Consider the following 24,872-nt stretch of genomic DNA (forward strand, 5'->3'; position numbering starts at 1 on the left):
GCATTGTCCCTGTATTGGCAGCATTGTCCCCGTATTGGCAGCATTGACCCTGTATTGCCAGCATTGACCCTGTATTGCCAGCATTGTCCCTGTATTGCCAGCATTGTCCCCGTATTGCCAGCATTGTCATTGTATTGCCAGCATTGTCCCCGTATTGCCAGCAGTGTGCCCGTATTGCCAGCAGTGTGCCCGTATTGCCAGCAGTGTGCCCTTATTGCCAGCAGTGTGCCCTTATTGCCAGCATTGTGCTCTTATTGCCAGCAGTGTCCCCGTATTGCCAGCAGTGTCCCCGTATTGCCAGCAGTGTCCCCGTATTGCCAGCAGTGTCCCCGTATTGCCAGCAGTGTGCCCTTATTGCCAGCAGTGTCCCAGTATTGCCAGCAGTGTCCCCGTATTGCCAGCATTGTGCCCGTATTGCCCTGTGTATAATGCCCATGCATATATGCCGCTGCCCTGTGTATAATGCCCACGTGTATATGCCGCTGCCAGTGTGTATAGTGCCTGGGGGTAACATATAGCAATTTAGGGGGCGCCAAAATGAGATTATATCTTGCCCCCCCCAACCTAAAAACGTTCCAGCGCCCCTGGTTGGGAGGTATAGTGTCACTGTAATACTAGACAAAAAATCTGACACAGGTAAGACCCTTGTTAAATAGAGAACTGATTATACAGTACTGCCAATTTCCTATCTCCACACTGAGCCCAAGCCCTAGGGACACAAGCTTCCTCTTCAGCTAGACAGGAACTATATACAGTGGCCCTGAAGCAGTGCTGATACAGGTGCGGCGGCAGCACATCGCCAGCCTCTCTCCTCCTACAATCTCCGAGGCGAGTCTCCTTTTCAATTCTTCCGCCTCTTTGACACCGTTTCATAATGGGGCAGTCACATGGTGCAAGATCGAGCTGGTCACATGACTTTGATGTCATCAAAAGGTCCTGTCTCTGTCTGGTAGTAGTGGGGCAGAGCTAGCAGCAGGGGGCTCCCATTGCGGGTAATGGCCCCGGGCAGTGACCCCGGCACAGAGAGCGCCCGGCCTGTACAGCCAGCGGCGCAGTGACGTCCCCGTAACGCGGAGCCCGGTGTATCGCTGCGTGCAGCGCCGAGAGCAGAGCCCGGCCCCTGTCATGAGCTACACTCGGAGCCTGGCGGTGTGACAGGCAGCACACGTGTGGCCGCCGCTGCTGCTGGGTGACGCAGCCGGATCGCTGTTACTAGTATCCGCACAGCGGGAAGCGGCGCTATTCCCTCCTCACCTGCGCAGCGGCCTGCGGCTCCGGGCCGCCGGGAGGAAGGAGCGCTCATCATGGCCGGAGGAGGTGGTCCGGCCGGGGAGGGCAGCAGCCAGAGTGACCAGCAGTACTGCGAGCTGTGCGGCAAGATGGAGAACCTGCTGCGCTGCGGCCGCTGCCGGAGCTCCTTCTACTGCAGCAAAGAGCACCAGCGGCAGGACTGGAAGAAGCACAAGCTGGTGTGCAAGGGACCGGCGGCTGGAGACAGCCCCGCCGCCCGCTGCAGCAGCGCTGGAGACAGCCCGCAGCCGCCCCCAGCACACGGGGTCTCTCCTCTCCCCAAGCCGCCGGACGCCGGAGCTGCCCCAAGCGGCCCGGACGCGGCAGAGGTTCCCGCAGACCCCGACACCAAGCAGCGGGAGGTAGTGGTCGGCGGGGCCACCCTGCGGGCGATAAAGGAGGAAGACTATACCCAGACGTCGGGCGAGGCGGGGGGCAGCAGCGCCGCCAGGAGAGGGGTGGAGGGGAGGCCCAATGGGCACACCAAGCCGCTGCTGCAGAAGCTGGCGCAGGAGTACATCATCCCCTGCATGAACAAGCACGGCATCTGCGTGCTGGACGACTTCCTGGGCACGGAGGTGGGTGAGCGGATAGCCGGCGAGGTGCGGGCCCTGCACAGCACGGGGCGCTTCACAGACGGCCAGCTGGTCAGCCAGAAGAGCGACTCCTCCCGGGACATCCGCGGGGACCAGATCACCTGGGTGGAGGGCAAGGAGTCGGGTTGCAAGTCCATCGGCCACCTGATGAACAGCATGGATGACCTGATCCGTCACTGCGGGGGCAAGCTGGGCAACTTCAGGATAAACGGCAGAACCAAGGTGTGAGCCCTCGTAGTGCTCCATGTACACTGTATATAGACAGTCTACGCAGGAAATGGTTTATAGCTACAGTAGGGTTTGTTTTTATCGTTAATCCACAAAGTAGGTCCTTGACTTGGATCAATGTTACACTTCAGCAGTATTATATTCTATCAGTTTTTTGGCTTCATTTAGCAATTATAGTACTTGCAGTTTATGTGACAGGCTACTGAGTAATGTGCATGCATAGCGACTGCACTCTGCATGGAGTCCAGTACTCTTTGTGGGCAAGGCAACTGCACCTATAACCTAATTTGTGGATGGAGTTCTATGGTAACAGTGATTAGTGTAGTAGAGGACTGCACATTATAAACTGTGGTTGTAGTAAGGAAATTACCCCTTAGCTCACAAGCAGCATGGAAATGACAGCTTTCAATTTATCAAAGTTCATCAAATCTAGGTATGCACTATGCGAAGATATGGCCAAATGATCATTACATTGTGATTCAAAACAATAAATCATATACATCATATTCAATATATGTGCGCTCCCGTAGGTCAGCAGTGACCTCCTCTCTTGTCCATGTATGTAACACAGGCTCTGGTTATAGTAAACAACTGCATAATCGTGGACGTAACCACTGACTAAAATATATATATGTATATAAGTTGGCCGTTTGGGTACGCACTTTATAATTTGCCCGAGAGTTCAATGGAAATCGTTGACCATATCACATAGTGTATCCAGCTTAAGAGACCACTCTCCAGTTCTGAGGCTAGGGTAGTCTTGTTAACATGCAGTGCATTATCCTTTAATGAGGAGAGACCGGTAAGCGGACCATAGGAATAGGTTCCTATGATGTAACACTATAAATAACATCTACTTTTAAGGCTGATGTCAGAGGTGTGCAATACAATACTGCTCGTATAGTGATGATCAGCAGTAAATGAGAAACCACTTTTATAGCTAAAATGTTGCTTAGCTGTGGAAACATTTATTGCAAAGTGGTCTGGATTCTACACTAGCTTAAAAAAACCAATTTGGTGCTACTGAATCATTTATCTCCTTACACGGCCAGTATGGGCATATAACTATACTGTAAGCTTGGTTTGAGACCGCTCCTCCTCAGTGTGTACTTGCACTGCCCTATCCTTGGTGTTTGGAACCATGGGAGTAAATGAAGTTGTTTTAGCTGCAGCTTGTCTGGAGGTATTCCATTGTTCATTTCGCTGGATGCGAGTACCAGGAATGCCTGTCGCTTATTGCTTGATGTCACTCTCAAGCAGTGTATTTGCTGCATCAAGCAAAATGCTTGCCCAATGTCTTACTTTGGGTAGCTTTCTGCTCACCTCAGGGGGGTGTACACAGAAATAATTGTCACCCACAGCACTTGTGCATAGTGGATAATTGATCTCCCAATCACAATGAGCTGAAGGGCATGCTAAACATGACACAGACCGCATAATCGCATACACACATCAAACAGATAGGTAATTTATAGAGACAGTCAATGTCCCCCATTCAGCCTGTGCAAAGGATGCGGCTCATATGCACAGCACACTACCATGGAGCGGGTAGAGGCTTAAGCCTGGCTAGTGAGAGTTAATGTAAACAAGCCCCCCAGATGGCGACCCCCCCCCGGCCTTCTCCCCTCAACCGCCGTGACCTCCCACACCGCTGCGAATGGATGATTTGCCTAATCATCCATTTGCAGCCTTGGGTGCTGGATAGATATCTTTCGACGGTCTCTATGGTGTCTCTGATCTGTGAGTGTCCTGTGCTGGAAGCTGACGTCGGCTGCCTGCAAATCACAGGATTTCCCTGGGAATGCCCAGCATTTTCATGGGAAAGCCTATTAAATGCTGGGTGTTTCCATGTGCTGTGACCTCCGCCCCACATCCCCATGCCTGCTTGCACCCTGCATCTGCACATGCATCTGGGCAAAACATTGGTCGTCTCCTCCTCCTCCCCCCCCCCCCCCCCCGAACAAATCAGAATAGCCCCCTGAAATTCCACACATGCAGTGTCTCCAAGGCCAGACACTGATTAGGAAAATTCTCTAATAACATCCAATCTGATGGAAGTGCTCTGGATGTCTACAGTAGCCAAATAAGCGATAATGCATATGTTCTAAACAGAATATAGTAATAGAGTAAAAGCCTGCTCACAAACCAGTGACAAGATGTAACCTTGCTACAGGAAGTTCCCTGTGTGCTATTAAGTGAATACTGTATTAAAACAAAAATATAAAAATCAGTTTGCAATTAAGGGGGTAAAATAACTATTACGCTGTAGCCTAGATGAGTCCTGCACAGAACTGCAGCAATAAGATGTCCTCAGTTCTGGTCTGGAACACTGACGCTTTGGATGTTGAGGAGGCATCTTTCAGCAGGAGCGAACAGATCAAGCAAAACATAAAATACAATAGGAAACTATGAGAATTTTTCACAATAATAAGCATTTTGTTTCTTTACAGGCGATGGTGGCTTGTTACCCAGGCAAAGGAACGGGCTATGTGCGGCATGTTGACAACCCTAATGCAGATGGAAGATGTGTTACTTGTATATACTATTTGAATGCTAAGTGGGATGCAAAGGTATGTTGGCTTCATGCTACGGTACCTCACCTTCAATTCCTAATGTGTTTTTGTTTTTCTTCAGATGTTCTATATGGTTTTATATATAATATATTATTATGGCTGTGTGTGTATAATATTTATTTGGAATTCTCTTCATCAGACTCTCCACCTTTTAACACCACTTCTAATGGGCTCTTGAGCCACTTCAACAATTCCAGCCAACTCTCACTGTCCCATGCTAACTGTCTACCCCATCTGTGTAAGCCCTGTCTGCCTACCCCTCCCCTTTTAAAATATATAAGTTCTCATGAGCAGGGCTCTCTTCCCTCATGTGCTTTTTCTTCTCTTACTTAAACCAGCACTGATGGCACCAAACCCTGCTGTTTTTTTATGATACAATACTTATTGTCAGAACACATTGAAAGCTGCTCAATTAAATCAGTAATGCCCCTGGAAATCGGTGCTGGAAAGTTCTAGACTACAATACGATACACAGTAAGATTTGAAACTACACATGGTAGTAGGTAATTCAGAGATCTTGGTTACACATCATTGCAAAAGATATAAGCCCCCAGGCCACTGATACTTATCTCAGTGTTTGCTACTGCAGCTATGTTAATGTACCCTGTAGTTTTCCTCTATTGCAGTGGTTCCCAAACTTTTTTGAATCATGGCTCATCTAAGGGGTTTTTTTTTTTTTTTTTGTCTTAATGAGAATTAAGTTTAAAAAAACTTTCTCATTAACCCCTTGAGTGGTGGGTTTTGCTGGGGTTTGTCCTGCCCCTGCTGCCGCCTGTCAGTCATCACACAGGCGGCAGGCTCGGGGATGTTTTGCGGCAGCTCGGGAGGACTTGGGTGACTAAACTCTCCCGAGCTGCGCCGACCATCCCCCGAGCCTGCCGCCTACGTCAATGATGCAAACAGTTAATGGTGGCAGGGTAGCTCCGGCATACGGAAGGGGGTGGGGACCCCTAAAGGTTGTGCGCCAGTGGTACTCCGCTGAAGGCACCACTGGCATGCACCTAATGCAAAGTGGTATGCCCAGAAATTTTCTGGGACAGTCCGCTGCGGCAGCGCAGCTGAGCCTGGAATATTTCTGGTCATACCACCCAAGGGGGTTAAGAAAATATAATAATTTTTTTTTTTTTTTTTTTTTGTCATCTTTAGTTTTAATTTATACGGTGAGCGACAGGACTGAATTCTGTTTGTGCACATAGTTTTTGGCAGCCATCAGCACTGGTAAATCACAATACAGGTGTATAAGGGGAATGCGCGCCCGCTTAACTGCAGCTTAATGGTTTTGCCTATTAAATTGACCATAACTTATTTGCCTTGGTTCTAGACCACCAACCCGAGGCACTTCTGCAAGTTTTTATTTTTGTGTGGGTTCATTTTATTTATTTATTTTCGCACGCACTGTACTGTGGGAAAAAAATGTTGCAAAGAATGTTTTAAAACATAGGAGTTTTAGTAGTTTATTTTTTAGCAGCTAACAAAATTCAAAGGTGAATGAACAAAAATCTAAATTAAATCGATATTTGGTGTGACCACCTTTTTGCCTTAAAAAGAGCATAAATTATTCTGTACACAGGGCAGATTTATTAAGCCTGGTGAAGTGATAACATGGCTGGTGGTAACATACCAGCCAATTAGCTCCTAGCTGTCATTTTCAAACCTAGGGTTAGATTCATTAAAATCCAAATGTTGTTCCTTAAGGTTCAGGACTTTATTGCATTACCGCGGTGAAGTGTCTTCTAATCGGCCTTTATGTATGAATCCTTCTGCATCTGATATGAGAGTGCGTTAACTTACCTGCCCCGGGATACGCGTCATCCAATATGAGCATGTCCTGGTTTGACTCTATTGAATGGTGCGGTTGTGATGGCACTGACTGACTTCTAGATGGGGCATGCGCTGTAGACTTTAAAAGCCAGAGAAACTATAAAGCTGATTTAAAATAAAGGAGACCTGCAGTACCATATCAAGCTGGAAAAAACAAAAAGGTCAGTCATGACTGTTCTTACATGATGAGAACGATAGAAGTGCCAATAAAGCAGAATCCCCCTTATTGTCCTGGCCTTTCTAGCTGCATCTCAGAGCTGATCCATTGGCTGAAGGGCTATCTGCAGCACATAACATGCATGGATAGCGCAGGAATTCTTTAGAGAATGTTCAGAACGCTATCATCTATAACTTAACAGTTTGGAGCTGATGCATGATCACGGCCCACTGTATCTCTTCACCAGGCTTAAATCTGCCTTTTCAAGACACTTGTCAGGGAGGTTGTTCTGAACATCTTGGAGAACTAATGGTTGTAAACTTGTGCACGTTTTTGGGTCTAAATTTTTATTTTTAGTAGATTAATCCGTAACTAACTTCTCTATACTATATCACTATTGCTAATACTCTTGACTTTACAGATCTTATGCCCTGTACACACGGGCAACAGAGCCTCCTTGCTAAGCGAAGTAGTGTAACCCGCAGCGATGGCACACATGGGTTGCACCAGCGATTGTATAATTTGGCACTGCCAGTGGTGAGAGAACACTGCATGCAGTATAAATCTAGCCCAGTTATGGGGACCCCACATAGCTGTCGCTGGTGGGCCTACACAGAGAGCGGTCGGTGCTTAATTTCTGAGCAATCTAGACAGTTAAAAAATAGGGCTACAACCTCCCCGTGTGTATGCCACATAAAGGTGCCCATACATGGGGGCAGATGTATTAAGCCTGGCAAAGAGATAAACTGGAGTTAAATTGCAAGGAGATAACGCACCAGCCAATCAACTCCCAACTGTCATATTTCAAACACAGCCGATTGGCTGATGCGTTATCTCCTTCCACATTAACTCCAGTTTATCTCTTTGCCAGGCTTAATACATCTGGCCCATGGTGCGGTGAACTCTATGCTTTTTTGTACTAGCTTCTATGCAATCTAGCACTAAAAGCATGGGCTACGCAGACTTTATATGCTGTGCGATTGGATGTGCATGGGAGCGCGCATCTCATCGCACTGCCCTGTTGCACCGTGTATGGGCACCTTCACTGTAATCTGTACTTAATGAGTGGAGTCTACAATGTCTGACATATATTTTATCTTAACTTTTAGTGACCATGATTTGACCTTCTAGCTTGTATTCGTGTTTTTGGCCATTTGACTACTTCCAAAAATATTCTCAAGCAGCAGTTGCTTGTTTTCAGAAATTAGACCGTCTACAATCTGCTGGATAAATTGCTAATGGCCAAAAGAGGGCCATTCTGGTTTAGGAGTGAGTGAGCCGAACGTTGCATTAAAAATAAATAGAAAAAATACCAGAAATATTAATACATATATTTAAATAATTTGTGTTCCTGAACTCCTTTTTTTAATGCAGGTAAATGGAGGTGTGTTAAGAATTTTCCCTGAAGGCAAGTCTCAGTTTGCTGACATTGAACCCAAATTTGATAGACTATTGTTTTTTTGGTCTGACCGTCGCAACCCTCATGAAGTTCAGCCCGCCTTTGCTACAAGGTAAATTGTTTTCCCACGTCCTACACTCTGCTGCAGTGTATTAGTGACTGATGTGTATGTATGTTCTCCATATACAGGGTGTGGCATAAAGATCACACACGTTTTGTAGGTAACAAAACTATCTCAATAATGATTATATCTCTGAAAAGTACATTTTTAAAACCCGTTAAATATTTAAATCCGACAAATGGCAGAAAGGAGCCTGTATTTAGAAGAACTGCTGCAACGGGAACCTGCTCAAGAATTCTCGCAATTAAGGATCTGCGGTAACATATTCTGGTAATAATGCATTTTAAAAGGTGCCCATAGACGGTCCGTTGCCGGGCCGTCCATTCTGTACTATGAGATGCGTGTTCCCGTGCATCTCATTGTACAGTACAAAAAGTATGTGCTGCACATACTTTTTGTACTAGCTGTTCATCGCATGCGATGTGTACTATATAAGTGCCGAACGGACCGTCTATGGGCACCTTAATCTAGGAGAAAAAATTGGTACCATTTGAATACTACCATAGCCATTACGGCAACTGCGTTCACCTTTGAATCTGCCCCTTCTGTGTCCTAATCCTGCTGCTCCCAATTTGTCTTTGTATGGTTTCATTATTCTATATAAGTTGCAGTGTGTTAGGCAGCACATAAGAGCGTTAATGTATATACAGGTATATGGCCACCTTTTTGTTATAGTTGTTGTTTTTTTTGTTTTTTTTATTTACTGCCACTTACATTTGAGAGGTTTATTAGACCATGATAGCTCTAGTGTATGTGTAGGCCTGTGACCGTGTTACCCATGAAAGCTTGCTGTTTGTAATGTCACTAATATTCAGTAGCAGATCTGTTTCTGTATTTTCACTCTATAGAACTGTTTGGTGTGGGGAGGTTTTCTTTTCTTAAGTTGTAATTCTATGGTACATATCATTTCGGTCAAACTGTGGTGCTGCCATTTGTGGAGAAATTAAAAAAAAAAATGTGCTCACTCGAACATAAAATCTAAATTGAGTTTTGTGTGCTCCCATACTGTTTTTTAATTGCAAGTATGATGTATTGTTCATACCGTCTACCACGCTCCAGCTGGTTGTTAATGACATCCTGCATGTACAGGTTACAAGGGCTTGAAACATATTCAGCATAGAACCCGTCACCAACATTATGTCATCTGCTGTTTAGTATCTTTCTATACTAATGTTAAAGGTTATGTGGACCCAGTTCACCCATTATAAACCCTGCGACCAGTGTTTTAACCATTCTTTTAACCCAGGTTTAAATGCTTGGTTGATTGACCAGTGTTTCACATTGGTGCTTTCACGCTGAGCCTCCACTTGGGTTATTTTTGCGATGTGAAGGGGGTATTCGGATTAAAGAGCACTATATTGTGTGGATGTATGCTTATTTTTAACTCCAAACTACTGAACTAAGGTTTTAACTGAAATGTTCTTAGAGATCCTCTGCATAACATAGAATATGACTTTTCCCACTTTCATGTTTCTTTTCTGATTGGCAAGGAAAATTAACAAATGGAATGGTCTCTGGCACTGTATGCGCTATTTCACACGCTCCTGCCGGGCAGCGAAATCCCACACTGCCAGGAAGCCATGCCGCACACAGCAGTTAATAATGGACACAAATGTGTCCATTCACATGGGACGGCCACGGCTGTGGCCATCCCCTACATTGTAAACTACTGTGTGCGGCATGGCTTCCTGGCCGTGCGGGATTTCGCTTCCCGGCAGGAGCCGGAGCGTGTGAAATAGCCCTAAGGCAATGTAGGAGGCATCCTGCAGTAGTGATCTGACATGCATCGTAGATGCAGCATCTGATTATTGAGCAGCTTGCAGCACCCATGGGACTGTACAAGCAGTAGGTCACAAAACTTAAAGAAGCCAGGAGGGAATGCATGGAGGGTACCAGTCGGCATTGTGGGTTTAGTTCGCTGAGTGTTCCGTACAGTTTGGCCTTCACCTGTATATCCCTAACTGTGCGTGTGCAGACCCTGGTGCAGCAGATTGCAATAACAGGCTCTTTCGGAACCAGTTTTCCGGTGTCTGCACAGACAGACATACATATTGCATATTGTAATGCAATCCTCCTGCCCATATCGCATTGTACATGTGATCCTATGGTAAAATGGCCCCACAATGTTATTTTATATACGGAATTAAGTTTTACTATAAAAGCTATTAAGACAGACCAGGGCACATGGGAAAGCAAAATGTATCATCCATTCGCAGCCTTGGGTGCAGGAGAGAAATCATTCGATGGTCGTGACCATCGAATGATTTCTTCAGCACTCGCAGATTTACGACACCTCCTATTTAATAAATTCTGCAAAAAAGCGCCACCTGTTGTCCTGGCCTGTATGCATTTGGGTACAGTGTGAGGTACCATGTATGGAAATGTTGCTTGGCTATAGGACACTTCTAAATGGGAGGTACTCAATTATTGCCCGCTTTGTATTAAAAAAAAAAAATTCTCCAAGGTAACATCTGCAGTTTTCGTCTGTTTTTAGTGCTAATTGGATTCGCCTTATTCAATGCCTGTGACTATATTTCTTCTCAACTGGTCCATGAATCTGGCATCGGCAAAAACCGCATGGATCAGCTCAGGTCCATGTGTTCTCAACCACTTTTGCTTTAATTTGTGAGCATATTCGATTTCCCCCCCCCCCCCCCCCAAAAAAAAAAATACCTAAAAAGGCAGGGATGAAAATTTACTCAAATTGCCAAAATTCTGCAGATGAATACCATGGGGACAAAATTCATTGAATGCCCCATTATAGCTCTTGGCAAAAGTCACTTGTAAAACAATGATTTATGAATCCGTTTAGAACCTAAATTAGTCACATTATTGTATCTATTCCAGCACTCTGAGCAGTGTTATGACCTGTGTGCTTTCTCTTATTTCTAGGTACGCAATAACTGTCTGGTATTTTGATGCAGATGAAAGAGCACGGGCTAAAGAAAAGTACCAAACAACAGGTAATTTATTCTCTTATATGCATGACTAAAGCACAATGTAGATGCTAATCCTATGCTGGATAGAGGGCTCCATGTAGTATGGGGCAGTGCAGATGGTGTAATGACTAACATTACTGCCTCACACTGCTGAGGTCATGGGTTTGATTCTCACCATGGCTCTAACTGTGCGTTTGTATATTCTCCCCGTACTTGCGTGGGCTTCCTCTGGGTGCTCCGGTTTCCTCCCACAATCCAAAAATACACTGGTAGGCTAATTGGCTCCCAACAAATTTAACCCTAGAACATCTGTGTGTGCCGTGAACAAAAAGGAAAAATGAGCTAACCTGCGCTCTAAACAAAGGGTGCAGCCCTATCACAAAAGATAGTCACCACATTATCACAACAATCATGCACAAAAGAAAAACGTACGGTAAGGGGTTCCCACTTGGGGTATAAAGTATTAGATGGTATAGATGTCAATTTTTGATGTCTGAGGGTTCTTCAGGGGTTCGAGTACCCCCCCCCCCCCAAAAAAAAAAAAACCCACAAGACAATCGCACTTTTCATAGTGTTGATAATATTAAAAGACAATGTCATTTTTTTTTTCTTTTAGCTAATGAATATACTCCGTACCAGAGGTGAGCCTTCACTTAGGCCACAAGATCTTTCGTATGTTTACGTCTGATACTTCGGTCACAGATATTTCTCTTCAAGACTCTTTATAGAATTAAAATTAAATGCTCCACATAGTGTAAATATATAAACGTTTATTAATAAATATTAAAAACAAAAATGATAATGGTGTGTACACACGGGTACAATCACCCTGCGATTCTGACTATATAGTCAGAATCGCATTGTTATCGCATGCAGATCGCAAGGGTTTTAACCGATCCTGATGCGCACTCCCGTATTGCACAGCAGAAAGTCTTGGCTGCCTTGACTATATAGTGCAAATCTGCACTATATAGTCAAAATTGCATGCTTGCCGTGCAATGCGATCGCATCGGGGATCACATCGCATGGCACATCTTACCGTGTGTACACACCATAACTGTCATAGTACCGTGTCTGGCCTTCTAATCTATTCATGTCGCTTGAACATAAGGGAAGTATATCCTGGAGAGATCCCGGGTCTCTGCAAAAGTCCACTTTAATCCGAGGTATATAAAGAGTCTTGAAGAGAAATAACTGTGACCGTATCGGACGAAAACATACAAAAGATCTTGTGGCCTAAGTGAAGGCTCACCTTTGTACAGAGTATATTCATTAGCTAAAAGAAAAAACATCAAAAATTTACATCTGTACCATATAATACTTTATACCCCAAGTGGGAGCGCCTTACCCTACGCTTTTCTTTTGTGTATCTGTGTACATGTGGTAGGGAATATAGATTGTAAGCTCCACTGGGGCAGGGACTGATGTGAATGTTCAAATATTCTCTGTAAAGTGCTGCGGAATATGTATGCGCTATATAAGAAACTGAAAATAAATAATGCAACACCGTGTACAAGTCTTGACTTACATCTATGCTGTTTTTGGTTTCCTGTGGCCTGCAAGAAGTCCATGATATCCACGCAGAAGGGAAGACAAGAGCTAGAATGTTTTTGATAGCCTGTGAAGCATCTTGTTTCATTTGTCAAATTGATGTTATGCTGAAAGTGTAGGTCTATGACGCTCCCTCCCCCCTTTTCTTAAGTTAGTGGGGTTACTTATTTGTCTTGAGTGCATAATGTCCGGTTTGGTGTTAAAGCCCAGTAGCTGCTCTCTTGTAGGAACATAATTAGGTCCTAATGCCTTCTTTGTAGGCCATGCTCCAGTTTATACTCTGGAGTCTATCAAGACTTTTTACTTCAATAAAATGTACCTGTCCGCTCTGGTACAAGTGGAGTGTTGTTCTACTCTGACTGTAGTGCAAATTAAAGCGACTCTATGCTCGGGGCTCGCCGCGCTTCGGGCTCGGTGGCTCGCTGTGCTCGCCACACTATCTAAAATCAACTCCACGCCGACGTGGCTAATGGGGGTATGAAAAGGTCAGAGGATGCGTACCTCTGCGCTCGCCACGCTTCGGGTTGGCGTTGATAGTGGGGGTGCTTTTAACATTGTAAGCACCCATTACGGTGCTTATACAATTAATATTCTTATAGGGTAGCCATTTTAACATTGAAAGCACCCATTAGGGTGCTTATACAATTTAAAATTGTATAACATCGGGTGCCATCGCATACCATTGTAAGGCTTATGGTATACGATGTGATGGGCGCCGTGCTAGGAAACCGATAAATCTTTTTAGGATATGTCTGTATCCCCAACCTTAGATGCACTTGCATACATGTATTTAATCCACAAGTTTTACATATGTAGCAACTAAACCTTTGGAGTCTAGATCATATTGTCTACATCAACTAGGGTCTAGGTAAACAGTCAAAAGGGGTTTTTCACTTTTTTTTTTTTTTTTTTCACCTGAAATGTCGAAATGGACACATTTTTAAAGTGCACTGCATCACTCGTTCTTGCTATGCTTCGGGCACACTATTTTATTCTCCCACCACGCCCTAGTAGATGGTAGGGTATGAAATACCGCCTGTCGGCTCAAACAGTGAAAAACCCCATGTCGGCCTTTTGACTGTAGACCTTGCCCATGTCAACCTAGTGGTGTCGACACAATGCTTGTCAACATAGTTGCTGTAGACCTGGGGTAGCCAACCCTAGTCCTCGAGAGCTACCAACAGTGCATGTTTTGCAGGTCTCCTCACAGAATCACAAGTGAGCTAATTGGCTCCATCTGTGAATCTTTTAAAATGTGTCAGTGATTGAGTGCAGCAGCTAGGTTGTCTGGAAAATGTGAACTGTTGGTAGCTCTCGAGGGCTAGGGTTGGTTACCACTGCTGTAGACCAAATGACCATATCCCAGTACTTTGTAGTTCAAACCTAGCTGCTACTAATGTATTTTTTTTATTCTGTGCTCAGCGGGAATATTTCCACCACACTAGCACTGCTTCCTCTGTGAAGCTTTCTGTACACAGCTGTATTGTTCAACAAGTAAACTCCACAGGCTTTGCATCTTGCCATCTCCTATCATTTAATATAATAAAGGATCCCTGTTTTTAAAATGCAACAGCTGTTATTATGAAATAGGGGGGGATGCCTTAAGACGGTCACACATCTAAATATGACCATGCCAGTCATCCAGCTAGTATGGGAACAAACAGCAATCAGCTGCCCAAAGGCCATAAAGGGGTCATTCTAAAAATGAGATACCTGTACCGGTAGTTTGGACTTGGTCACCTCTGTCCCATTGTGTCCGTGCCTTTTTTTTTTTTTTTTGTGAATGGATGCAAATGCAAAATAAAGAAAAGTGACTGCGATGCAATGTTCATGTGCATCTGTTTATCTAAAGCAAATGCTATAAAGGCGCGAGCACATTGCAGTAGACTATGTTCTTAGTTAATGGGAACCCTTAATGATATCTAGGAACAGTTGGCTCCAGTGTATTGTTTAGGATGCCTAAAAGCAACAATCCTTTCCCAGTCCCACACACCCCATATCGCTTGATTCATGCTGTGTTCTTGCAAAGATTTCTTGAACTACCACAATTTAATCAGACTGCTTACAACACTAGCGCAAATCCTTCATAAAGGAATTTATTCCTTTTTTTTTTTTTTTTTTTCCATGCTCAGACTGTATTTCTTAATACAGGAAAGCTTTGCTGCAATCTCCCAGCAGCGTAGCGTGCAACCAGCTTAGAAAAAAAGGACACACTTCCTGTCTGACATACTTTCTCCAAAACACAGGATGTATAATTGTGGCTATGAGGAAGTGGTTTGCTAAGTGTGGAGACTTGTGGATGTATAGTGATTTTTTTTTTTTTATTTTATTTTAATAAATTTTTTTTATTTCTCACTTTTTTTTTTTTTTTTTTTAAGATTTATTACACCATTATGACTCATATGCTCTAATTGATTTGTTCTTAAGGAATTTCTGTATAGTATTGGGTTCATCAGTCATAGAAGTACTCCAAATAAATGTAGATTGGTCCCAGATGACCCATAAGCCATAAATCTCATACAAAACTATTTCAACCTGACTACTAGGATGTGTGTAGAGGATATGTGCTGATGGGCACTTTAAGATAGCATAAGTGATGCCTAGCTCCAGTGTTTATCCAGATATGTCAACGACAAAAAGTCTACATGGCAGTAGTCCACAAGTGAAAGTCAACATGAGGTTTTCACTAGTGGTGGGGTTTTTTCCCCCCAAAAAATGATTTTGGCTAATTAATTTTACGCCAAAGCCTGAAGGAAATTTTCATCATTAAACAGCTTGCGTACATTAAGGTGTACGAAGCCTTGGAAAGTGATAAACCACCAACCAATGAGCACTTACTGTCATATTTTTAATCCAGCCTGTGACTTGGAGCTGATTGGCTGGTCATTTAGCACTCTCCATTTTATCACTTTTTCAAGTTTAATGCATCTGGCCCTGAATCGTCAGAAAGCAACGGTGTAACTATCTCGTGCTCAAATTCCATATTTTTGGAATCCCTATGAACTTTAGATGATCATGTTTATTAAATATTGTGTGCTAAAATTATGTGAAAATTGAATGAGATTAACCTATAAATAAACCAAAGTGTATAAATGTCACCATTTTTTGACTAAACTGGATGTGACTTGCATGAGATAGCTGCATCTGCTAGGATATGAGCTCCCAATTAAAAATCAATTGCTATGCACCCTATTTATGTCAAACGCTCCGATCTTCACCACTTGTCCAGAACTGATCTTGCTCTGTTTTTGTAGACATTGTGGGTATTTTTCTTAAAGAGGTGGGTTTTCAAGTTTGGAGATGTTCGCCATAGCAACCAATCTGTTTTATATTTGCCTTTTTATGTAGAACTTTCTAGACGGGGCAGTATGGATGGTATAATGGTTAGCATTACTGCCTCACAGCACTGAGGTCATGGGTTCGATACCCACCATGGCCCTAACTGTGCGGAGTTTGTATATTCTTCCCGTACTTGCGTGGGTTTCCTCTGGGTACTCCGCTTTCCTCCCACAATCCAAAAATATACTGGTAGGGTAACTGGCTCCAACAAATTAACCCTAGAATGTCTGTGTGTGACTGTACATGTGGTAGGGAATATAGATTGTAAGCTCCACTGGGGCAGGGACTGATGTGAATGTTCAAATATTCTCTGTAAAGCGCTGCAAATTATGTATGCACTATATTATTTAAATATTTACAGTTTCTTCTAAAGATGCCTAGATTCTGGTTGCTATGGGCAACCTCTCCAAATGTGAAAACATGAACTTGGTAAATATACCCATAAAGCGAGGTTCCCAAACAGTCCTCAGGGCGCTCCAATGGTCCATGTTTTAAGTAGAGCCATGGTTCGGTACAGGTGGTTAAATCAAACTAACGGAGGTTCTAATTAAGTCACCTGTGGCAAAACATGGATATATTTTAAACCTGGACTGTTGCTGTACCTTGAGGACTGCGTTTGGGAACCTCTGACCTAGGCCCTGATAGTTTGTCTGTGTGCTAAGAGCGTGTGTGTCATGACCCGTCATAGACATAATTGTGGTAATGAAGAGGTTCCAGGAATATATTTTGCACGCTGGAGATAGTGCAGATGCATGCAATATGGATGACTGGTCGTTGGGTCAACATGAGATTTTTCACTTTTTTTTTTTTTGTGGTGACTGTAGTCTTCAGGCACTGTGCCCGAAGCATGGTAAGTGCAGCACACCAATTCGAGACAAAAAAGTGAAACCCATGTCGACCTTGCCCGTATCGACTTAATGACCATGTCGACCTTTCAGGTGTCAACCTAAGCACAATGCATGTCGACCTTAGCTGTGTCGACCCTATGACCCATACCCGGATGACTGCTAGTACCAACACCATATACCAGGCATTCCCAACCACGGTCCTCAAGGCACACCAACAGTGCAGGTTTCAGTGATATCCAGGCTTCAGTACAGATGATTTAATCAGAATCCCTCAGGTACTAATTAAGTCACCTGTGCTCAAGCCTGGATATCTACAAAACCTGCACTGTTGGTGTGCCTTGAGGACCGTGGTTGGGAATGACTGCCATATACTATGTGGCCACGTTGCATGCTAGATTCTTATTTGACTTGATACCATATGTGGTGCCAGGCTCAAAAAAATTAATGCATTTCACTGTATTCGCTGTATAATTTGACTAGAGCTCGTTTCCCATATTACGAATAACAAAAGGAAACATTCAAGCTTCAGAGTAGCAATAATAGTAATATAATCCTAGCAGATAAAGGTGGGTATTCCCTAAAAAAAAAAAAAAGGAATGGGTGATCAACTACTAAACTGGTGAAGTTGCCCGAGGTTGACTACCTTCCTAAATCACAGTAGAGCATCACATGAATCCTAGAAAGAGAGAACCCATTGAAATGAGCTTAACTTGTAAGAAGAACACCAATTCAGTTAACTCTGTTCACAATTGGGCATGTTAGCCGTGACCACCCAAAAAAGGGGAAAAATATAGGTGGACACAGTGTGGAATGTAACAAGCAAACATGTAATAGAGTTAGTTATTGACTGACCTAGTCAAGGAAGCAGCAGAACCCGAGTCCACTCCCCTTGTATATCTACAAGAAAATATGAAAAATGCTCATGAATCAAAGTAATGTTCACAAAGGAAACCATGCAGAAAATACTGGAGCCTCATCCATAATCGGCCAATACACACCTTGGCTAGCATAAAAAGATGAATTACTTATTGTCTATTGCTGGCATATGGCAGAATCCACAAGATACTGATTTTGGGAGTAAGAACCGATTGGTAGATTTCCGAATATACAATGGCGCTAATCACCTTTGTCTGGCAAAAGAAGTGTGTCCTTAGTATTTGCGATAATGACATACATACAGGATATCCAAACTACCACTGCAAAAAGAAGGCTTCAAATCATGGAATGGACCGCAGGCACATTTGTGGGAACTTTTGCAGCAGTGTTTGGGAACCCCTAGGTTTAGGAGGTTCTTCCCAAGTTTTTGCATCACCCCAAAGTATCAAATGTTTTCGCGGCACCCCATAGCTAAAGGTTTCTTATTGAGAAAGTCCGAAACAAATATTCATTTAAATAAATTGTGTTTATATCTTATCCTTAGGGTCAGTTATGTGGTAATAGACAGGATTACCGTCTGTCTGTCCACAATTTGACTATTATAATGGACCTAAAAAAACCTTGAATTGGTCCTGAACCACCAACCCTGGGCACCCTTGCAAGACCCCCAGGGTGCTACGGCACAAACCACTGTCCTAAACAATATTTGATTTCCTATTTGAGAGAATGCCAGCAATGTGTGCCATGGTTAGATTTACAAATATGGCTACTTTTGAGTCAGAATTAGATTTGATTTTTTTAAACAAAAATATATATATATATATATATATTTTTTTTTTCGCTGCACTTTTAATTTTAGATTAAATTGTGGCATTAAAGTGTTAATGTTAACAAAAACGGGGGAACATGGAGTTGTGTTTAAAGCTTGAAAACTTGGCAATATTCAGATCAGTGGTCTAGATTGTCTATTTCATTGTTAAGAATAATGATTTACGGTTGTCTTCAGAAAATCTGTTGTGTTGGTTCTGTAGGCTTTTTTCCTTGGGAGGAGGAGATGTGTGTATGAAAATTGTTATACACACACAGATATATATTGTACTATATTTCGTGTGTTGCATTGTTCACTTTTTGCTAGCCTATGCAGGAGGAAGTGAGCCCCTGTTGATGTGAGGCTATGTATTCCTTGAATACTTGGTGGGTTAAGATTCATCAGTATTCCCTTGAGTCCATGGTAAGCAATCATGCGTTTCCTGCAGTTGTTATACGGTATGTCCCTGTATGCCCCCCATTGTGCTGCCTAAATAGGCTCATTGCAGGGCACAGCTGACTTGTTTGTTTTAAAGGGAAACTCAGTGGGTGTTTGAGGCAAGGAATGGAACTTCATTGAGATATACATTAAAGGCACCTTAAGCAATGAGAGGAGAGGAGCAATGAGCGTGCACCTCTGCCTCGTCTCCCTGATGTGACGTCTACAGGGGGCACACCGACAACTACAATGGGTTGCCAAGCCCTTGTGGGAATATATTACAAAGTTGAGCAGGTTAAGCATCTGAGCTCAGGAAGTCCCGATGCCATAAAATCCACTCGAAGAGAAACCAGTCTGGTCCTCACTATCACTGGGGACTGGGATTTGACACCTCCTTAAATGACACAGTAAAGCATGGTGGGAGGAAAATATAGGGGAGCTAACCAATAACTGGTTAAATACACTACACCTTACAGGGGAACTGGGTAATGGATAGTACAGTGCATACAGAAACGGGTAGGCTGCGCCTGGTCTGTGTACCCTGAAACATTATTATTTTGAAATGTGAATTATACACTGTTGTGTTTCCAGCTGGTACAGTAAGAAATCCGTCTTGTCTTATGACGTACATATGAAGCTCTAGCTTTGCTTTGTTTTGTTTATGAAGTGCAGAAAAGCAGTTTCTTCCCTTAGACGGCATCCGTCAGATATATGTATCCTGTTTACACAGTTGTGACAGCTTTGTTGTAATGCAGACATGCTTGTTGGCCGCAAATGCTGTATTTTGTGTCCTAAGTGTCTTCATATTTTAGGAGTGTATGACAGTGATACAAGAATTGAAATTATCTAGATTGCAGAATTGTAAGTAAAATAGAATAAGTGAAGGCACAACCAATTTGATGGTGGTTACTTTAAATAATAATTGCAGCCCCCAAGTAGTACTCTTACACACACAAACATGTATAAAAATGGTTTCTGAGGAAACTGGCAAGGAATAACAGCAGACAAATGTGTAAAGATCATTCCACGCTGGTTCCTTATGGAGCACTTAAACCCTGCATCATAGAGCAGCATTATTCTGGTCTCCTGCAAATTGAGCCTCATCTGTGACTGCTTCACAGAGGAAATACTCAGAGCCATAACAAGCGACGAATGAGTACTAACTAGCATGTTTGCATATATCTGTACTGCACAATATCATACTACAGTGTGTGTGTGTGTGTGTGTGTGTGTGGGGAGGGGGGGGGGGGGAGGGTCAAGCAAGCATAGCATATCCTAGTAGTCTGCTTTGTGCAACAATGCAGCTCCACAGCCTGACCGTTACTGGTAAAGTTGTACCTACAGCACATACAGGAACAGATGGAAATATAAATCCTCAGTTTGGTCATTTTTGGAACTTCAGAACAGTGCAGTGAGCCAAGTAAATCAGCAGTATAACTGATTTTATGTGAATGTGTGAATTATATGCTTGTATTTTATTAAATATACTGTGCTACATTTATGATATTGTGTTGAGGACTACTTTATTACAGTATATTTTGGATAAATTGTTGAGGATTGAAATATTGAGACTGTATTATATTCTTACAAAATCTTCACTGTACATTGCTCTAGATATATTTTATTGTATCTCATACAATGTTTTTGAATTTATATACACACACACACACACACACACACACACACACACACACACACACACACACACACACACACACACACACACACGTTTATTTCTCTGTAAGTGTATTGTCTACTGCACACGCTTTTTAGCGGATTGTGGCCACTGGGTTTTTTTGTTTAATACCAGTCCTTGATTTTCCAGACCTCCTAGCTCGTTCACAGGTGTAGTCATTACTGTCACATTTTCAAACATGTGCTCCATTCATTCCTAACCCACACATTCTACAGATAAACAGGTGGGCTGGAAAAAATGAACTGTTGGAAGCGCTCTAGAACCAGTTTTGTGAACCCTGTTCTGAGATATAGCCTCAGTTGAACAACCACAAGTACTCAAATTTGGGGACTACAGCCATACCGCTTTCACATAGCATTGCTTGGTCCCAGCTCCGGCACTTTCACAATAAATCCTGGCCCCCATTAAACACAGGGCGAACCAGATATAACCCAGGTCGAATTGCTGGGTTATAAAGTTTGATGCTTTTAACGTTGCAATAACCTGGGTTTGACCAATATACCAAAGGTCATGTGTCATTCTTCACCATGCATATGAATGTGACACATACTCTTAGCAGCTGATGATTTTATGTTCATTTGACTCCTAAAAATGCACCACCTACAGTTTCTGTTTATTCTAGCAAATCTAATGTTTAATGATAACCAACCGATCAATCCCAATGGTTAGACCATAGTGCAGAGTAGGAAAATTTGCATAGTTGATTGGCTATGCATGACCCAAACAATTATAGACTATTACTGGGTTGACTATTGGACTGTAAGGATTTCTACATTAGCCGGAGTTGTGTGCAGACTACAAATGTAAACTTGCATTGTTTACCACATTTTTCATGCTAGAGTTGACATTGGTTCATGATTTTAAAAGTTTGGGGTGTGTTTTTGTTTTTTAGAGGTTTGTAAGCATGTGATTTATTTATAGGCTTAATGTAGCCATAGCATAAATGACTATAAAAAGGGTTGATAGAATATATAATCCAGTTGTATAATACTAGTCTAGTCTTCAGGCCCATCCGACGGATGGGCCTGTTGCCGCTCAGGGAGGTTCAGCCGCGCTCGGCCATTATTGTGTTCAGGCGTCCAAACAACTGACATGAACGAACGGCTGAGAGCCAGAACACATGAGCGCTGCCCTGAATGTCTCCAAGCGGCCACAAATCCCCTAATCCCCTGGAGAGCACGGGCTGCCGCAGAAGGCAGAGACTGCCCCTTCTATGGTGAGTATTTTTGGGCAGGACAAACCTGCACTGGTCGGTTTTTCCTGCCCCAGTAAAACCCACCAATCAAGGGGTTAAGGGTCCATTTTACGGGAGTCTGTGTTTTTCAGTGCTGTCGAGAGGTGGGGAGCAGGTACTTTTTTTTTTTTTTTTTTTACCAGGGCCCCCTCACTGCAGAGACCAGGCAATGTGAGTAGAGGGCAGAGGCTGCCGCAGCAGCATAGCCTCTCTCTCCCCCACTCAGCACAAGCTGCTCAGTGCCGTATGCTGAGCAGGGTAGAAGCAGTTCCAGTAGCCTGTGCGCCGGCACAGAGCCTTCAAATTGACCATGCCTCCTTTTTTTTTTTTTTTAGTGGGGCCCGGCGGCTCTAATTGTATTGGGGAAAGTCATAAGCTTTCCAGCGACATTACAATGCATAGAAACAAAAGAAATAGCATGGACCTGATTAAGACAGCACCTTTTTTAAGGGGTTGTCCGATTTAACTCCTCTTTGAACTTTGTCCCTTAAGATGATCTTCAATTTTGCACACTTAAGTTAAAGCATTCAAGAGTTATCGTGGTGCACACACATCATCCAATTATACTTGTGTGGATACAAAGCAGCTCCTATTAACGCATTTTCTTGAGTTGCTATTTTAAAGAGTTTTACTTATTGCCAACTTTTTTTTTATTTTTTTTTATCTTTAGGTGAAAAGTCTGTGAGAATTGAGCTGAACAAGTCCTCTGATGATGTTGTGAAAGAGGACTACTGACTGATCTGAACCAGCAGCGCTTCTAGTCATCTATGTACACAGTATATGTCCTGATAACCGTGCATGGGGCTGACTTACAGCTTGTACATTGGAATCTGGGCTGTATTATGTTGTGAATGTAAATAATGATAAAAGTATATGTATAATTCTACAATGTACCAAATCAGTAAACATAGAAATATTCACTGGTCTGCTGCACATAGACCAGTGTTGCCAATCAATGCTTTTATGGGACTCTTGTATTAAATGCTTTTTTTTTTTTTTTCTCCTAAAAGAAACTATACACTATCTACTTCCCTTTTTTTTTTTCATTTGTTCTGTGATAAGGTACACATGTGATGAATGGTTTGTGACCGTTGACCATTTGCTTCAAATGCTGGAAAACTGTCACTCGGATATTACCAGATATTTGTTCCATCCATCAAGGACTGACAAGCAATCTGTAGATGATGTATGGCCAGCTTTACTCTACTTCTGTATTTTTTAATCAGACCAATTTTAATGTTCAGGAGCAAATGATCCATTGTCATTGGCTTCCATACATTTCCAGCCAGATTGAAAAAATGATCTTCGGGTCTGTATGAAGCATTATGTCTGCCCTATGATAGGACTTTCAACTTGTGTTAATGGAATATGGAGGTTGCATGATCATAAAAAGCCCCAATGATTATGCCATTCCATTGCCCTATGGTTCGTGTATTACTAGGCATTGCACTGCAAGGTCTGCAGAATCTGAGCACGGGGGGGATGTATTCCATTGTTACAGCGACTGTACAAGTGCTGACTTCGTCCTCCAAATAGCTTTACAATTTAAGACTGTGTAAACTATATACATAAGAGCAGTGTGGAAACTGGATGGATATTGCGGATTGTGAATAGTTGCTGTACCTCACTTTAAGCATAGAGCATATGTAAATAGTAGTCCTTTTTTTAGAGTAAATTGACTCGCTGTTTAAAACTATTGTTCCTTTTTAGTGTCAGATGACATCATACAAAGATTCTTTGCCTGCTAGAAAGTAATGTAAGGGCATCGTTCTTGAGCCATTGATGATGAAGAATGCTAGAATAAAATGTGCATATAAACTTGAAGTGCCTGTACTGAACTCAATTATTAACTTTTTATTACAAAATACATTATTTTAAATTATTGATATTTCTTCAGTTTGTTGAATTGCTAACTTTGTTCTAATTCTGCATATTACCTGTTTTAGCTAGTTGCAGTACTTCTTTAATAGACTACCATAATTCTAATGCAGTGCTGGCCATGCGCCTACATTGCAACAAGTCATGCATTTTGTACACTGCAAGGATCCCCAATCATATTGTAACAGATGTAAGATGACACTATGAACTTCGGTGTGCATGAATGCAGATAAAATAGAGGTCACTTTTTCTACATGATCCGCAAAGATTTAACTATTATGCCATCACTATACAATAGTAAATCCAAATTGTTCCGATGTAAAAAACAAACAAAAATAGGTGTATGTGGTGGTCCGGGCAGAGTATGAGGTCTTAAAATGTTTGCAAGATCAGTGCATGGGAGCTGGCCTGGAGGTAAGACAACATATAGGCACTAGACTGATGCATTGTGGGTCTGAGCAGATTGCTGGGTAAGTAAGGGACTTTTCTTTACCCTGCTCTGGTGCCTGAGATGTTATTACATCTCGGCATTATTGCTTCCTGATTCAATAAGAGGAGAAGCAGGAAAATCTGTGCTGCTATAATACATCTCCCAGTGGAGCTTACAATCTATCTTCCCTATCGCATGTGCAGGCGCGCACACGCGAGGGTTCATTTTGGAAGAAACCTACATAAACTCCAAACAGGGCCCTATTTGAAATCTGATGCAAGACCGATTAAAAGAACATGAATAAATAATCCTTCAAAGAATCTTCAACATTCTAGTCTTTTTTTGTTTCTGAAAACTGTTCCCAATATAATCGCCACTCTGTGTTTTGCTCTATATTACCATCCCAGTATTAATTCTCTCTATAGGCAACTTTTACAGAAATGACAGATTTTATGATCTACCCAAGAAATGTCTAGTTTCTTGTTCTATCTTTCAGAACAACCTGTACTACCCGTTGGTAACAGAGTTAAATCTTTTTAATTTGTATTTTATTGTAAATGTACAAAGAGAAAAATGCACTTAGCCATGGTGTCACTACTTGTCATTTTTACTGTAACTCCACAGATATATTAAATTCATTCTACAACTAA

At 42.7% G+C, this 24,872-nt stretch overlaps 1 protein-coding gene across 1 annotated transcript; it reads left to right on the forward strand.

Moving 5' to 3' along the window:
- Positions 1–910: 910 nt before the first annotated feature.
- On the forward strand, positions 911–24,872 carry EGLN1 (egl-9 family hypoxia inducible factor 1). Its single transcript, XM_083176264.1, has 5 exons — positions 911–2,108; positions 4,565–4,684; positions 8,040–8,176; positions 11,078–11,148; positions 22,585–24,872. The coding sequence occupies exons 1-5, from the start codon at positions 1,305–1,307 to the stop codon at positions 22,647–22,649; spliced, it is 1,197 nt and encodes a 398-aa protein (XP_083032390.1). The 5' UTR covers positions 911–1,304; the 3' UTR covers positions 22,650–24,872.

Source organism: Crinia signifera, chromosome 3 (genome assembly GCF_055691185.1).
Source record: "Crinia signifera chromosome 3, ASM5569118v1, whole genome shotgun sequence".
Taxonomy (NCBI): Eukaryota; Metazoa; Chordata; class Amphibia; order Anura; family Myobatrachidae; genus Crinia; species Crinia signifera.